Source organism: Pungitius pungitius, chromosome 1 (genome assembly GCF_949316345.1).
Source record: "Pungitius pungitius chromosome 1, fPunPun2.1, whole genome shotgun sequence".
Classification (NCBI taxonomy): Eukaryota; Metazoa; Chordata; class Actinopteri; order Perciformes; family Gasterosteidae; genus Pungitius; species Pungitius pungitius.
The window spans coordinates 31,829,878-31,848,011 of NC_084900.1; the positions used below are offsets into that span (position 1 = coordinate 31,829,878).

Below are 18,134 nucleotides of genomic sequence, written 5' to 3' on the forward strand. Positions count from 1 at the left end.
ACCCCCCTCTCCCTCTGTAAGGCCACTGTACACTTTCCTGATCAGCTGGCAGCTTGTTATTTAAATTCTATCAGTTTAGTTCACTTAATCAATATATGTGAGAACATGGTTGAACAATAAGCTGGACTCAAATTGAGGCGATAATATGACAAGATGTAGCATTTAATGGTGGACGTAATCCACAAACACACTCACTATAATCGCCTAACAACCAAGTCATATTAATGACAGCGAAATAGCAACAAATAAACGCAAAGAGAAACTCTGGTTTGTTTTTAAAATGTTAGATCCGGATGCTTCCCAACCCTGACAGAGGAAATGAGTCTAGATTTCACCTGGGAAAACTTTGCTTAAAATGTTCCAAATGTGTCAAAAATCAAGGAGGAAAGCAGATAAGCAATTAAATATAAAAAGGCAGATGAATGTGAGGTCAGAGAGAGAAGGAAGGGAGGTTTTCTTCCCCGATAACCTTGACTTTCTCCACCTTTCTGATCCGCTAATCCTTTGTGCCAAATGATTGGAACAGATAGCCGCAGGGAATTCCATAATTAGTGAAGAATGGGAGGAGGAGGAGGAGGAGGAGGAGGAGGAGGAGTGATAAGGGAGAGGAATGGTGGAGTACAGGTTGTCTTAATAAAAAGAGAGAAGGAGGAGGAGTTTGTGGAAATTCTGCAATAAAGTACTGCTGGGTTACACTCAGTCTAGATAAAAGTCATCTTTACTATCAAATACAGAGTTGGATATCATGTGACCCGCAACAAAACTTAATAAAATCCTAATAAAAATCATGTGTTTGTTCCTTTTAATGTTTACAATTTTTGGGACAATGAGCTTCTTTCTAATGATCAAAATACATAAATCAAGGTTTGCACCAAAAAGTAAAGTTTCATGTCTTAAACCGCATTAGTTAACAGCTGGTAGTCTGAACAAAAGGAAACATATTGGATGAATGGCATCGGTGTGGCATTTGTTGTGAAATGGTGCCTCTTTCATATTTGCGGTTGGAATTAGTTGTAGGAAAAAAGGCGGGGGTGGAAATGAATTAGCTTAGAAGTCAAGCAGAGAGACTAATTTTGCGCTCCCTCCCCCCCACACACACACACCTCATCTGCAGAGAGGTCAAAGGTCAACGTCTGGGCCTAGTGGGGGATCCGGAGCTGTGTGTGAAATCTGTATGTAGCCCACACTAAGTACTAAGTGAATGATTAAGTATGACATTACCAGCCGGCTGGTCTCGCTGAGGCAAACCCAAGCAACAGGTCTGCTGCGCGTCACGTGACCGCATCGATCAGGTCATTTCAACACTTCACCTCAATTATTCAGTATTAGTTGGAGCCAAAATGAACGTGTTTTAAATGTTTTAAAAATGTTGTCAACAGTCTACAACTGGCAAAACTAAATGGCAGTGTTATACTCAACCTGTCCAACATTCCACGTACCATGTTCTACTAAAACGCAACATTAGGACTCTCCAAATGACTAAGAAACAGGGGTTTGGAAGATTTTACCAAAATGCAATACAAAATTCTCTGTTGCGTGTTATCCCACAGGCAGACAGACAGAAATGTGTACTTCCACCACCACCAAATATTCCCAGCGTGTGTTACAGTGTAGGGCTGAATGTTAGTGCGGATACCGCCCAGCTGTGGGCTTTAATGGCACCAGTCACAGCTGCTGCTATCGGCTTGTTTCCTCCAGTAGCCGATAAACAGCTCGCTCTCTCAGCCAGTCGGTCGGCACAAACGTCTTTCTGTATCTGTATGCTTTGATGACGTGGTGCTCACAAGGTCCCAAGAAGCTGACTGTGTTCCTGGTAATTCCTGGTGATTTCGGCCTCTCTTTCCCAACGACACAATCCCATCTCTTTCAGGTCGTATCTCAGAGTGATGAGGATTTAAATGTGGACTTCGCCCAGTGGAGCATCACAGGGGGGGGGGGGGGGGGGGGGGGGGGGTCACAGTTTCTGAGCTCTGACTAACTTCAATGAGACAACATTAGCAGCTATAGCTGAGCTGGAAACACACACACACACACACAAGCCCAAACATATAGAAAATGATGGCTGATCATTGTTTGCTTCTTTTTAAAGGATTTAAGACACAAGGGACTTGAGTATTTAGAGTATTTAGGACTTTCCTTCACCAAAAGCATTCTTTTTTCTGTGACAACACTTAGATTAGATCGACAAATCTGTAAAACCTGAAAGCACTACTTTAAATGAGATTTGCTCAGCCAGCATGAAACGCCTTAAACTCAGTTGACATTTTTGGTTAGGTTCTTGAGAGGCCTTAAAGTCAACACAATTGAACGCCGAAATCAGCCTGAAGTATTATAAACCTCAGTGGGCGCCCAGCGGATTCGTTCGCACACACTGCCTCACCCTCCTGTGACTCTGTGAGGTTGAATGTGTGGGTGTGTCAAACGGATTGACCCCAACAAACTCCCTCCGCTCCACTACCATTCAACATTTTATGACTTAACGATGGGAAAACACTCCTTTCTGTTTGCCGCCCTCCTGTTCTCTCTATAGTCCTCGTCCCTCCATTGCCTGCTCTGCACTCCTCTGTTTGAACAAGGAGGAAGGGACATTCCTGCAGCTACACAACTGTAAGGCCACATTCAGAACAAACCAAATCAAAAACTCTGGTTTCTCTTGTTTCAGTGAGATTACAATCAGCAATGGTGTAACACAACGTGCCACTTTCCTGGAAACGTTTTCTTCAATTTCTCTTGTAGCTTTAATTCTTGGTTACAATTCACTGGTAGAACGTTTCTCTTATATTAAGTATTTTTAATTTAATTTCATCCTCTATGTATAAATTGTTCTTTGTGCAGCTGCAACCTCTGAATTGTTAATGTCTGTTGATTTACACTCTGTGTAGTGTATTTCTAATACAAAGGTCCTTCAGACAAGAAAATAGTTAAAGAAATCCCAAATCAGGCCCGGTTGTAAAAAACTCCAATAGCCCAAAAAAGTCAAACATTATGAGATCTTGAGCAGAAACTTGGTCGCGGTTGAATCATCCCTGAAAATATGTGATTTAGATATGAATACCTGGATAAAAGATGAACGGTTGTCTTTTTGAGTTTCACATTAGAACAAACAACTATAGATATGTGCCCCCTTTACGTATCATGAGCAGCGGTGACCTCACACCTGTGTTCATCATTAGAAATGTGAAGTGAGATGAAATGTAACCGGGTGACCTGGACTCCTTCCCTCTGCACCCCCTGCTCTACTCCCCCGCTCTGCAGCAGAGAAACTCAAACAACGTGCTTTGACCTGGTAAAGAACCATGTTTACTCTTGCATTAGCAGGGACAAACCTCTCGCTTTGTCACGGCTGTTTCTTCATCTCTTCCGCACACGCTGTGTTGCTTTGTTACCTTGCACATCCATCTTTGCTTTGATCCGAGTGGATTTTCTGTGTTTAATTTGGAAGAAATTGGCAAAAGTCGTTTCTGAGGTATTAAATAAGTTTAAAGTTCCCTAGCAGCAAATTGCTAATAAGTAGAGGTAAGTAGGCCAACTAATCAAACCCTACTTAAAGTTTGGATCAAAGCCGCAAAGATGAGTATCAGAATCATCTTTATTGGCAAGTGGAATGACTCCAGTTTGTGCATAGTGCTGTAGATGTACTGATACCTGCTGGTTTGTACATTTTTCAGATCCATAATAAAAAAAAAAAACATGTTGTGTTTTTCTTTTAAGCTGTTAAATTCTTCTTAACTACTTCCATGGTAAATGTGCTCATTGTGTGATATCGGTCAGACATTAGCATCAGGCTATTCTTGGTCTGGCTTGGCAGAAAGAAAAGCGCTCATAGTCCCCCGGGGTCCTTGAGGGAGGACGCAGCCTGGCACAGAAAGTGTTTTTCTGTCCGGCTTTTATCCGAGTAGGAAGCTGCACCCACTCCGCGCGCAATTTTAGCTGGACATATACAACAGGAGCTATTCTTTTCTTTAGGAGAATAGTTTAATTAATCGATTGTCTTTTTATGTATAGAGCTCAGTGTAGAATGGGAACTTGGCACAAACTAAAAGCAGTGCTCTAGTCCCAAACTTATTTAAACATTGTATATTAAAATATGAATGAATAAAACATGAAGACTATTTTGTCTAAATCAAATTAACTTACACATTTCTTAACTTGTCCTCACACATAAGTTGCCTACTTAGTTCACTTTGCCAACAGTACCTGTTAATTCATAAACCAACTAATGGATTTATATAGTTTGTTTTCAGCTTTTTGGGACGGTCGTGTGAAAATCGGCTCATTATACCATTGTGTCCTTTCAAAATAGACGTCTGTCTTCACAGGCGGGACGGTTTACAATAGGGTTGGTTGAAGTTAGTTACATCTCATAAAGCCACTAAAGGGGCCTTTGTTGATCAATCTTCTGATCCTGAAGGGCCCTCAGTCAACCGCTTTGGTCAGTGTTGGGAGAACGGGTTGAAGCAGCTCAAACTGACCAGCAGAAGCCTAAACATTCTTTGAATACAAAACAGTGAACTATGAATTAACCAATAGCGTGCATGTTGTGTACGAGGGAAGGATTATATGTCCTTGAAAAGAAAGGATTGGAAAAGGATGAATTATTTCTCAATGGAGGTTTTTTTTAGTGCAAAATGTGGAACTGAATTCTCGCAGAATAATTAATGCTTCTTCAAACGAAGGAAGTGCATGCAGTTTGTTGGCCTGCACCTGAAGTGACTAATCTTCTATAGTTCATTTCCCATTGAATCCCATTTCCTCTGTGAGGAGTATGCTGAATGCTAAGATTGGGAGGGCCGAGGACCACTGCAGCATCAAAAGGAGCTTGTGAGAGTGAGCAAACACCTTCAGACAATAGGACTGAGCTCAAGCTGAATGGACAATCTGGTTGGCTCGGCCTGGGAGAGTGCGCCAACATGTCTGAAGCAAATTAAAATCCCTAATTATTATAAATTAGTTAGCAAATATTTTAGAACCCTCCAGGAAAAATTGTAAAAAAAAAGACCATCGATGAAACAGACATGTGTATATGAGGAGTAACTGGCAAAAGTTATAAATGAACCTCCACAAGGCATGGGAGGGATTGTAATTATATGTAAACTCAATATTTTACAACTTAAGGATGACGGCTCAAATCTGTCTTTACGTGATCCTTCACCCTCTATAAGCAGGACGGGAGGAAAGCCCAGATGTCCCTCTCAGTGGACACGGAGCTGCAAGGACAAGAACAGGCCGACTGACAGGAGGAAATGGATGGGCAGCAAAAGAAAGACACGCGTGGATGGAAATATTGAGTGGGCAGATCCCGGGGTAAGAGGTTGAAACATGAAGCTGCAGAATAAGATTTAGTGACAGCCGAGGTAATAAAGGTTAAAAGATCATTTCTGTGTTGACAAGCCGAAAAGTGCAACCAACAGGCATCAGAAAGAAGATTTAACAGAGAACAGGGTGTGTGTGTGTGTGTGTGTGTGTGTGTGTGTGTGTGTATGTTGGGACCGGTCAGCCAGTTCAAAGCCCCGGGGAGGTAAGAACTGACAATGACCTTTGACCTGTGACAAAAAAGGTTGGAACAGACATCATGCATGACGAGGGCGTGGACACAAACACAGCATCGAAGTCCCCACTACGCAGGGGTCAGGAAACAATGAATCAAATAGAGCAGAACTGTTGGAGAATTCAGACGTCGCACTAAGCACAAAGCGTCATGACAGACACACAATTGTGTCTTTTATTTACTTCCCCTGCGTGATAATGACCAACCAAACATTTGACACTTCAATCAAAGATTGAAGCGCGCGAGTGACGTCTTTCTGGAGTCCGTCTCTACTTCTCACGTCCGGCGGAAGTGAGAATAGGACGCCTTGCTGGGGCGTGTCCCAGCCAAAAAGATGAGGAAGACCTACAAGCACCGAGGATGCCGCATTTACCCACAATGTTTTTACCCGACTGAAGCTAAAACTGCGTGTGTGTGTGTGTGTGTGTGTGTGTCAGACTTCCAACAGCTACACACGCTGACGTCAACTACAACAACATGCAGAAGCACCAAAAAATGACCTTCTGAAAAAAAAACAGCAAACTATTTTTGACTACGGCCACTCCCCCCTGACTCCATCCATCCGTCATTCTTTATTCTGCTTCAAATGTGGCATCAACTTTATCCCCTTTGCCTCGATCTCGCTCTTCCCCCAAAAGATGAATCACTCCTATTAAGGCCAGATTTGTGTGTGTGTCTCCACCCCTCCACCTCTCTTTCTCCCCCTCCTCGCTCATTTTCCTGGCCAGTACACATAATGAATGACTGAAAAATGTGCAGTGTGCGAGCTCTTGTCTGTGCCAGAGGACAGTTTCAGGGGCAACATTTAACACTGAAAGAGAGGAACAGATGGGGAAAAACAGGGGAGGTGAAGGACATTGCTCAGACGGTGACAGGGATAAGAGTCACCGAGAGAGACGGAGGGAGTGATGAATGACTCCAACTGTTCCTGATCCTCAACATCACAGCCAACGAGCTAAAGAGGGCTAAATGATTTATATCAACAAACAGACAGAGGGAGACTAGTAAGGAATGTGGCCGAAATGGGTAAGTAGTTGTGGACAGTACAGTAAGGACAAACGTCTCCATTAAGTCTCCTTTTTTTTGGAGACATTTAATGATGATAACATATAAACGCTCTGTGCGGCTCAAAGTGCTGTGCATTCATGCTCCAAAAGTGAAGATGAGGAGCAACTCAAGGGCTCCACAACGATGCAGCGGTCCTGACGAGGAAAACACACTAAAGTCACCGAGGTGAAATGCTATTCTGCCGGTCCCACTGGAGATCAACATCCAAACATGTGGTCCTTTGCACATATCAATTTTGACATTAGCAGCTGCAAACAGTGGGATTCATCTGTGTCGAATATGGTTATAAAACAGTTAGAAACCCGAACGGATGACACAGAGAAGGATGAATATGAGAAGGATGTTTGATGTCCATCGTATCTATCTTTGTCCCCTCTTTTTTTTATTTCCATAATTACAGTGTCAGTCATCCACTCTAAATGGGAGTCTTTGTTGCTGGAACGAGTCAGAGAAAATGAAGAGAGATCGCCATGCAAGAGGGGAAAAAAAAATAGAAAGTGAGGCATTAGGGAGTACGAGATGGTATCTTGAAAGTCTCACGTGCACTTTCAAAGAGGCTTCTATTTGACTGGATGTTGCACAGGCTATCACACACACACCTGAAGAGTGCAGAAAAAAAAAAAACAATAGACAAGAGTCCACTTGTCTTTTTGTTCCACTCCGCCTTCTGATTAGAGAAACTGCTGCTTGGCAGACGGTAAAGTTCATGTCCTGATACCCACAATGCCCTTGTGCTACGGGGTCACCCGAGTTGGCTTTGATTGTGCTGTATCCCATCACTGTCACATTTGCAGGCATTTATGAGTTTGCTGTTTTGATTGTGGTTGGCATCAAAATAGATGCATTGGACTTCTGACTCATGGCTGATTTCATCTTTATTATACGGATACTGGGCGTATTCTCATCTCTGAGCAGGAGAACACACCACAAACGCTAACAGCTGACGTCGAGCGATCCAGCAACATGCACACACTGGTTTTGCGTATACCTGCGTATACCTGAGGTTCTGCATGAGAATGACAAAAGTAAAGACAAGTTTTTAAATGATAGTTTATTTTCAGGAAAGTCCCACCTGGCTGTTTAAAGTTGCTTTACATTAGCATTACAGCATCAGTATCAGGTTGGCAAGAGTTGAAACTGAACTCTCCCTGTAATCTTAAGCTTTACTCGACATCAAAGTTGAACCATTTAAGAAAATGTTTTGATGTGAAAAAATGTTTGATGTGAACTGTCCGGGGTTTCTAAATGTGAACTCCACCCTGATGCAGCTCAGAGCCGGCTCCCTCTGACGTGCAAACCCCCCCAGGAGCAGGAAGCATTCAATCGGGAGCAGTTGGCACGGCACTCGCACTGCAAACAATACCTCAACACTGCAGAGGAGTGTGTGTGTGCATGTGTGTGTGTGTGTGTGTGTGTGTGTGTGTGTGTGTGTGTGTGTGTGTGTGTGTGTGTGTGTGTGTGTGCGCGCGAGAGAGTTAAGGAAATGGGAGGTTGAGACACACTTCAATTTCCTGAAGAAAAAAAAAGAAAAAACTGATGTCAAGCTCAAGTTCTTTTCTAACATACTTATAAAAGTATTCATGTTGCCGTGTTTGATTCATTATACATTTTTGGGGTTTGGTCCACTTTGAAAGGTGTTTAAAAGAGTCAGTTAATCAAATTGTTAATATAAGACAAACCTGTTCTCCTTTAACTCTTGTGGTTTCTTTTTTGTTTTAATTTATTCCAACTTCGTGATATCCCCAAGATTTGGACCAAAACAACACAATGAAGGGGAAAATAATCCAAATGAAAGTGCTCAGAGGATTTAAACTTTAAAAAAAAAATGTTATGCCACTTGTCTCCGCAGGAACAGTTTCCACATATTTCAAATAAGTAAAGTTTCCTTGGCTACTACTTCTTTAGAAGTGGTTTTAATAAAAGTGTTGCGTGACATCAAGAGCTGTAGCAACCAGTCGATCCTTGAAAATGCTCCCTAACTACTTACTCAATAAAACCCTAAAACACCAACGACGCCAACACACTCCTGAGAAATGAAGTCAGCGACGCTGCTTCTAAGGCGTCTTCTGCACTGAACTAAAACCACTTGAAATCACCGGAGTATCATGAAGCTTCAAATGCAGCCTCCTGCAGAACGAAGCAGACAGACAGACAGGTAGAGAAGACCTCACCGCGCGCACACAGACCCCAAAACGCATTCCAAACTGAAGCCTATATTGAGCTCTAATAATAGGCTCTTGAAACAGACAAACATCCGCCGTTCCGTCATCTCCTCCTCCTCCTCCTCCTCCTCCTCCTCCTCCTCCTCCTCCTCCTCCTCCTCCTCCTCTTCTTCTTCTTCTTCTTTCCATGCCCTCACCTGCCGTCACGTCAGTTTTCTTCTCCCCTTAAAACCTCCTTGCTGTCCTCTTTTCCATGTTCTCACCTCCTTCCTCTCCTCCCCTCTTCCTGGGAGTTTTCTTACACCTTGCCTCCCAGAATGGATTTGGTCCCTTTGTTTGTTTGTTTTTCCCCTCCGTATCAAATCTCCTCCTCCTTCACCTGTTATTACAGAATCTTTCCACTGTCACATACCTGCGGAATTAAGCTGCACACGCAAACATGAATCTGTGCATGGGGTGGAAACGCACAGCAAGGCCCACACGGAAGATAACTGTCAAGTTTGTGGAACGGGGAATGAGCTCATCGGACGATTCGGATTCTTCTCGGGGGCTAATTAGGCAGCTGTCAATCAGCTTCCACCTCTTTCTCCTCCTTCTTCAATGACTGGCATTCTCGGTTTGGTGAGTGGTTGCAGTCTGGGTTTGTTACACACCTGCTGCAGTGAGGCTCTGCTATGCTGGCACTGATGGCACGCTGTGTTTGATGCCAAATGAATTCCACACCATGACAATTAGTTATGCATTTGGAACGCTGGTGTAAATTAGGCTGGAATTTAGTATTACTGTGAATCAGTCTTAAAGTTGGGTTTGCATTGGGGTTTTCGTTGATAAACCAACAAGAGAACACAAAAAGAATCCAACCAAAATACAACTTTCAATGTTGTGTCCCTGTATCTGAGCAAACATTAGCCAGCTAATAGTGGCAAAAACACGCATGACTCCACCTGAAGACGGGTTGCGATTGATGGAGGTGACATTTAAGCGTATCCTACACTACCTATCGTTAAACATTTGGCAGTATCTCCACCGTCCAATATAAGATGCTCTGCAGCACATACGGTATCGACCCAAAAATGACCCAAATAAGCCAAACGTGCATCAAGCCAAGACGTGACCAATCCCCATTAAAAAGAGAGAGGGGTAATTTAACAGGCCTTCCACTCTGCAGGCTGAGGCAGGTTAACTAACATTCCGATCTCTCCCTCGGCTCCTTCTCTTTCATTCAGTCAGAGGTGGGGGGGGGGGACGGGACGGGGTCTCCAACACACACTCTGAGCCCTGTCACCGTCTCACACACACTCACACTGGCATTAGCCTACCTACATTCTTTCAAGACAAAACTACTACCTGGTAACCAGAGACCCCCCCCGCCTCCCCTTTCTCCCCTTTCCCCCCCCACTCCTCTTCTCCAGCCGTATTCTTTCCGAGAATTTTGCTAGTGGTTGGGACATTTTTAAAGTCCATTCTTTCGGACCGTTCTGATGAATTTCAAAATCAAACTGTTCAGCGGCACATTGATGGTACCAAAAGCATCCCCACAATGCTGTAGACGATAAAACAAATACAATAAGGCTAACTGATTAATACCCATCTACGTCTACATTGAGAAATATTCTACATAACTGCTCTGGTAGGTCAGTTAGAGCCGTCCGTATTACCTTGAGGTCGTTTAATAAACAGTGTACCTCAAAGTAATAAAATCCACATCCATTCTTATACTACTTTCACAAGGTAAAGAGGCTAATGCAAGCTTAAACACTCGGTGCCAATGGCGGCTCCCTGCTGGAGACCCTCGACCCTCAGCAAGAGGAGCGAACAACAGAAAGAGAGGGACAACGGGGACGATGGACGGCAGCGGGACGGGAAACCGAAGGCATGACTGAAAACCCTCTTGCCGAGGACAGAAGTGCACAGACACACTGGACACACTCACACACAAACACACACACACACACACACACACACAGCGCAGCAGAATGAGGGCACTCGAGCAGGAGGGCCTGGCACAAAAGAGCGGCATTCAGAAACATAAAAGGTTGTTCAAGAGCGACGTTCAAGAACGCAAAAAGGTTAACTTGGAGCACAGAGAGACAGAGTGAAGCGTTTCTGTGTGTGTGTGTGTGTGTGTTGTACACTTCTATACACGAGTGTGTGTGCTTCGGATAGAGTTTCTGCAGAAGCAGCAGGAAACAAACACACTCTTGTGTCAAAAGCAACACGTTTACCAGCAGCTCGCAAATGTGGCTGAAATCCAATCAGCCTCATTTTGATGTAATGGCCGGCAAGCAAACATGTTCACACGTTGGCACCTTAATGAGAACCACGATTTCAGGTGGAATAAATCTACAAAAGACACACATGTTTACAATATTTACAAAGCATGCATTAACACCCCTCAAGCTAAAATGAGTAAACTGTGCCACTTTGAGTGCATGAGACCAACTGAAAACCATGGCCACCCATATTTTACACCAAATACCTCAATGTCGATACTAAGGCGATATCGTAAGGTTGTAAGACCTTAGATTTGGGGACAGACAGTGTATAGCGTTAGAAACATCAGGCACAGAGCATTTGTGCTGCAACCACAGGAAGTATCCAAATGGACGAGCCCTTACCTGTCCCAGGTCCAGGGTGACGTTCACCTCGTTGTACTCCGTGCTGCGAGACAGGGGCGGGCTCTGCCACCACCGCTCCGTTCCGTCCACGGCGTTGGTGATGGGGTGAGCGCGGTCGCCGTCGCCCTGGCTGCAGATGTCACAGTATTGTCCCTGAGAAGACAGACAGACGGCAGAGGCGGGTCAAGCTCCGGTTCTAGCGTACGAGATCACAGCTCTCAGCTGAAACTTGGCGGCGTCCACACTCAAATCCAAAAGGCCGTACTCGAGCGCTCGCTCGGCACATCTGCACCATCCTCGCGGTCCGCGGTGCACCCGGTGTGTCCATTGAGAAGCTTCAAGGAGAGGAGGAACTGATCGGTGAGAAACCTGCTGTAGTCTTTGGTTTGATTACCTCAATGCGTTTGCTCTTACTTGCAGATCTCCGGATCTACAGACTGAGCTTCTTGCTCAGAGGCCGCGTGGCAGGACGTAAAAGAAGTGATTTACACACACTGGTTATTGTGGCATGTGACACCTCTGTCTTTAAGTTACAGGTCAAATTACGTTAATTAAAGCGGGAAAGCAACTCCACTCAGGTTACTGTAACAGTGAGGCCATAGCCTCGAATATATCTAATATAAATGGTTCCAACAAGGTCTCTGTATGCTTTTTTTTGTGCCCAATTTGCACAGAACTTCAGTCTGATTTGACATCATAGCGCACATGAAAAAAGTGAAATCAATAATAATTTCACAGCCTTAGTGTGACTATAAACGTGTCGGATCTCACACAAAGAAAGTTCCACAAAGTCAAAGTTATAATGACTTTCTGTTCCATTAATTAGTCACTTTGTCTTAACAAGGATTTGAGATGCCAATCGCAGGCCAAATCATGTCTCACTGTATTTGTTTCTAGAAATGAAAACAAATTCAGGCATGCACTTCCGCTGTCTTAATGTCTAAAAGGAGATTTCCGGCGGCTGCACACATTCTTACTTCTAAAACGACTACATTTGACATTTCTGTAATCTGTGGTTTTCCTCCTTCCTTCACAAAAGAAACCTGCTTCTGTTTACACAACCGCATTGAGCGTTATTGGCTTGAGAAGTTACAAGCCAGTAAATCCCACAGGAAGAGCAATTTGAAGCTAATTTCAAAGAGCGGCCAAAACCATTGAATTCAAACGTCCCGGCTGCGCCAGGTGATGCCATCGGGCTCAAGTCCACTTGAAGTGTCCTCTCCACCTCTTTGCTTTCTAAAGCCACTCTTCATTCTTAGCTAATCCAGTTTGTCAGAGCGTTTGGCCCAACCACTGAGGGCAATCTGAGCGTTAGCATAATCCAAACAAGCGCCGACTTGAACAAAAGCCAGAGATGTTATCACTGCGGGTCACTGAGGTCAGAGGTCACTATCTGACTCCGACCTTCCAGCCCCTAGTATAACCCTCAGCCAAAACCAGTGACGAAAGAAACATCAACGTTGTGCTTCTTCCATTGTCATGTTGTCTGTAAAAATCTGGGACCACAAAGCGGTTCGTGACGTCTTTGAAGGCACAAAGGAAATCAGCTCCAGTCGGCAGCTGAACGCAGACAGATGAAGGTGCTTCTCGGGTTGAGGGTTCTGAATCGAACTGAGAGCGCCCCCAGCTGATTTCCTACAAAAAGGAGTTTGTGGCACCTTGAGAGAACCCACCGGGTTGTGTAGCTCAGTGAGATGTCAGGGTGTCTGCTTTATTACGTTTGCCTGGCTGTCAAACCCCCTTTCACGCTATTTCAGTCTCTTTTTATCAGCCCACCCCCCCCCCCCCCCTCCCCCCCCCACACACTTTTTCATTCAGCTGTTTTGTTTTTTCCTGTTAAGTGAATGAGCAGCGCTGCCCCGAGGACCTGGATTCCTCACTCAGAGTGAGACAAAGTGTTGCTCAGTCAACACCTGCCACATTATGTAATCAATCCTTGCATTTTACATGGATCAGAATTTCATGATTGGGGTCAGATCATTATTGTTTTTTTCACAGCATGAATTATGAGTGACACCTGTCACAAGTAACTGCAACCATTTATCCTCATACACAGGACATGGGTATGAAATCTACTTTAGTTCTTGGTCTAGTTCTTGTGTGTTTCCCTGTGGATGTCCAGCAGCCATCAGTGCACCTGTGCATCTTCTGCAATGTCCAGGCAACAAATCTACCTTTTTAGGGCTGAAGAAGCATGCGTTGGCTGATAATAACGACATCAGTGGTGTTATTTTAGTAAAAGTTAAATCAATAAATCAATGTTGACTCTTCTGGTTTCACACTGGACGTGGTGAAAAAAAGTCTTGAGCTTTCTGCAACACAGCAAAAAACAACACGCCTCCTACTGCTGTTTTTAATTAATATAAACCTTCTCGCCGCTTGCAAATAAAAACAGGATTGACCTCAGGACAGATTGTGTGGGTTGTGTGGGTTATTCAGGGGGTGCAGTAAGCCAACAAAAAAGCCCAGCAACGTGGGCCGAACCTCTCAATGTGCTACTCCACACATTGAGATTTCCTCAGCTATTTGTGTGCCAACGTCACCACTTCAACAAATCAGAGAAAGGCTGAAAGAACATTCTGCTTTGGTTCTAATCCTCAGTGTGGAGAAGTTGAAATGGGTCAAATGTGGTTAGGATCAAGTACTGCAGAGAATTTAACAATATAAAGCTAAATTACCGTCTGGATTAAAGATAATTGCCAAGTAATCTATATAATTATTTCATTCAGTCTCCCATCTAAAAAGGTGTGGTTCTTATGTTAAAGTTCACCCAAACCCCCTCGGGGCACGGGTTTCTTTGGCTTCGTTCTCGGTCTCGCTTCAGCCTCCCTGCTGTTCCTTCTCACATTCACCTCAACAACACATCCTTATCTTCAGCTCGCTCTTTCTTCTCGGTTCAGGTCACAAGGTATTTATTAGCGTGCATGCCTCTTGTTTTACAACCAGCAAACCTCGGCTAAGGATTTAGAAGGTACCGAATGCCTTTGTTCCTTCCTGAGCTATACAATAACCTCCCAGACAAAAAAATTGATTTGCACTGATTTGAAAGAGGCCCGGCGGTTAGCGGGAGGAAAGGTGGGAGAGGGAGGGGGGGGAGAAGGCAGTGAGCCTGCATGTTATCGCCCAGAGGGCTGCTTTTAATGGTTAACCCATGAAACAATAAGCCTTTGGGTTGACTAGACCTGGAGGCTCGAACACAATGCTCTTCGTTACATCAAAAGGTCACCTGTATATATGTCAAGCATGGGGGGGGGGGTGAAAATGTTGCCTTCCCTTATATAAGCGGCATGGGCTATTGAGCTCAAACAGAGGAAGCGGCGCATGAAATAATGACTTGGCAGGAGCTCCGTGCACACTGTTCACCCCCTCAGCTCTCTACTCGGAGGAGCAAAAGAGTGTGTGCAGTGCATTTCAGGGTGTCACATCACTAAATCTCATTCCATTCAGTCCTCAAAGTAGACTGATGAATAAATGCTACACATGCAACGAGGTAGGATGAGATCTACAGGTACGTGCACGTATTCAGGTAAGGTTATGTGTATATAGAGGGCTTTAATGCTGCCATAGACTCATACTACAAGAACAAGGGTCACGGTAAAGGCTGCGGGAATACCGCACGGATCCTTTAACGGTGCAACAAACACAATAAAACAAAACTCCATTGGATCAGATTACGTTTTTCCGACTCGAAAATGAGCCGCCGATCCACTTTTTTTTGTTCTTCCTTTTTTTCCCCCACGCTCACCTGGATGGTCTGGCTCGGGTCTCCGGACACCGGGCCTCCCACCAGCTTGCAGTACAGGTCCTGCAGGGTTCTGCCGGCGTCGTCCTCTCCGCAGGTCGCCGTGGCGGTGATTTTGGTGCCCTCGGCCAGGTTGAAGTAGGGTGGGTGCAGGCTGTACCCGTTCACCCCGTTTGTCGGGGGCAGCTCCTGCGCCGACGCCAAGCGGCAGCAGCAGGTCGCCACGAGCGGCCACAGCAGCAGCGCCACCCGCCCGCGGGCGCGCAGAGCCCCGCGGAGCGCGGAGCCAGGCGCCGTCCCGCTCGCCATCATCTCCACACCTGTTCGCTCGATCCGGGTCCAAAGGAAGGAAGGAAGGAAGGAGGGCGTGAGGGTGGTGCGTTGGGGGGGTGGGGGGGGGGGGGATTCAAGCAAATAAAAGTTTCCGTAAGGAATGACTTAAGAGTAATACAAAAAAAGAGGAAAAGTGAGCGGTTAGCGCGGGTACGAGAGGCGCATTTGGAGGGAGGAGGAGGGGGAAGTGAGAGAGAGAGAGAGAGAGAGAGGGAGAGGGGTAGTCCGCGGTGTGCGGAGGTTTCTGTCGCTCCAGCAGGCACCTATTCCCACTCACTGTGCACCTCCCCGTTTCTCTGGCTTGGCCCGTCCCCAGCGGCCGGTTGGAGGAGGGCACAACGTGTACCAATGCGTTGTGTTGGATGCACTCTCTCTCTCAATGAATCGATTCTTACTGGGATGCTCACTTCTTTCCTTTCTGTTCGCTTTGAACTTATATATTCATCAGTCTTTTCTCTCCTTCATTTTTCTCTTCCCCTCCAGCTTACTACATCCTCAAGTCAGCTTTCTTGAAAATGAGTTTGCTCTACTGTCCTGCGCAGGCTTCCCCATCAAACACACAAGGAGACACACAGAGACGGACAGATAGACAGGTGTTCTCAGCAAACACGCTCAGAAGGCCACACACGCGGATCCTGTCAGCAGGAGAAAGAGGAATCCCACTAAGAGGTGGTGATTTGTGGAATTGATTCATTACATTTGTTGGCGTAGCTTTTTTCCTCTTGCGCAGCATTGAAGCATCTGAGTCAAAGATAATGAGGACAGGTGCGTGTTTGATATGCCAACATCTTTTTCTGTTCTGTTTCTGTGTGATAAGGTGATAATTGAGATCCTTTGCTGTGAAATGGAAAGCGGAGCGCAACAATTTCTTGACCTTAACAAGATCATAGTAGTTAAACAAAGCAACTTTACCTCAAACTTTATTCCAGAGTCGTTAACAGAAAATGGAGTTGACTAATTGTTAAATGACGAAATCATTGCACTTATGTTGGACTTTGTCAGAATCCTAATTTGGTTGGTTTTATAGTAGGTTTTCACATTTACAGAATCTTCTTAGTTATATTGCTGCATAACAATAAGCAGAGAGAGAACACAGTAAGCTTATGTTTTCCTCAATTGTGTATGTTGTTCTAGATAGAATGAGGTTAATGTAATGGATCGGTACGGTCCTCGTCCTCGTTTGTGAACAAAGTCGCTTTGGTGCCGTTTTGTTTGAAACCATAAGGCCTTGAAAATAACGAAGACGTTTTGTTTGTTTCGTTGCAGCTTGAAATGTTAACCAATCCGCGACCTCCATCGGGAGGAAAGAAGTTCCACTCAACACTTGATGGAGAAAGCATTTTGGTCGTATATGAATGGAATGTTGTGGGAGACACACACACACACACACCTCCCGCTCCCCGCCATAATGTATACAACCACCTGTTATTGTGTTACTCCAGTTGAATAGTTAGCATGTCACATGATTAAAAACTGGGCTGACCCCATGACAACCGAGCAAACTCCATTTGCTGATGAGGACTGTGAAATATGGTTGAAATCATTGAAAAAGATGGAAAATGTTGTCGTACACACATTGAGTTTTTTTTTGTTTTACTGTTAGGCGGCAAACCTCGCGTAGCTTCACACGGAGATTATCTTGCTCAGGTTGTTAGCGGCAGAGCTACACAGTAAACGCTTGTTTAGGAGATTGTGTTCACAAACGTGCGTTTGTCTGCTTTACCTCCAGGACACAGCGCGGGCGGCCTGTCATTCCTCTCCTATCGCTCCTTCCTCTTCTCCGTCTTTCTCTCTCTCTCTCTGTAATCTCGTCTCTCTGCCTGGGAGCTGTCGGGCCGTCCCGTACAGACCCTGGGGCCCTGTCGTCGGCCCGGTGTGTGCGTGAGAGCGAGAGTGTGTATTCCGTCTCCAACGCGCACACTTTCTTCAACTCTAAAACACGCGTTTCTTTGAAAACACGGTGTCCTTTCGCCCAGATGAAGACACGAGGATGGTCTTCTTTTACTCAACAGTGAGCCGGCTCTCTGGATGAATTGTTCTTAGGGGAGGGGGGGGGGGGGGGGCTCGTGGGCTGTGTGTTGCAAAAGTAAAGACTTCATCCTTCATCAAAAAGGACATGATTTTTTGACACATTTCACAGATTTCCATTCGCACATCTGGAAAGAAACCCGTCTATTACAAAATGACTTTGCTTTCACACAGATTACAAGCAGTGGTCCCCTGAGTGAATGTCCTGTGTTTGTGTGGCCCGCACATCCTACCCAACCTGACCATGAGTAGAAACATTAGGGAGAATGCGTCAACAATAATCTGCGAGAAGATAAAGTTCCATTAAAAATCATAATTGACTGTGCCACACAGAAAAGCACACCTTTGAAAAAGAACAGAATAAAACTCACAGAAGAAGGTGATTCAAGGGATGAATGGAAATGTACATGATTTATTTAGGTAAATGTATAATGCACATGTTGTAGGAGAAATAGTACATTGTTCATTATTGGAAAAGGGTCAGGGGTCAAAATCCCCAATTAACATCATACACAGACTGTCTCGTGCTGCAGCTTAGACATCTCTTGAATAACACCTGAGCAGCTGTGTGTGTGTCTGTGTGTGTGTGTGTGTGTGTGTGTGTGTTTTCCCATGGACTCTGGCGTGCCACCATC

At 44.9% G+C, this 18,134-nt stretch overlaps 1 protein-coding gene across 2 annotated transcripts in view; it reads right to left on the reverse strand.

The window, feature by feature from the left end:
• lama5 (laminin, alpha 5) overlaps positions 1-15,491 on the reverse strand; it is a 63,392-nt gene extending 47,901 nt beyond the window's left edge. For both annotated transcript variants that reach the window (XM_037477775.2, XM_037477774.2), the window contains exons 1-2: positions 15,142-15,491; positions 11,397-11,549 (exon numbers count right to left, since the gene is read on the reverse strand). In XM_037477775.2, the coding sequence (XP_037333672.2) occupies positions 11,397-11,549; positions 15,142-15,450 (462 nt within the window). In that variant the 5' untranslated portion in view covers positions 15,451-15,491. The remainder of the gene's footprint in view (positions 1-11,396; positions 11,550-15,141) is intronic.
• Between the last annotated feature and the right edge of the window lie 2,643 nt (positions 15,492-18,134).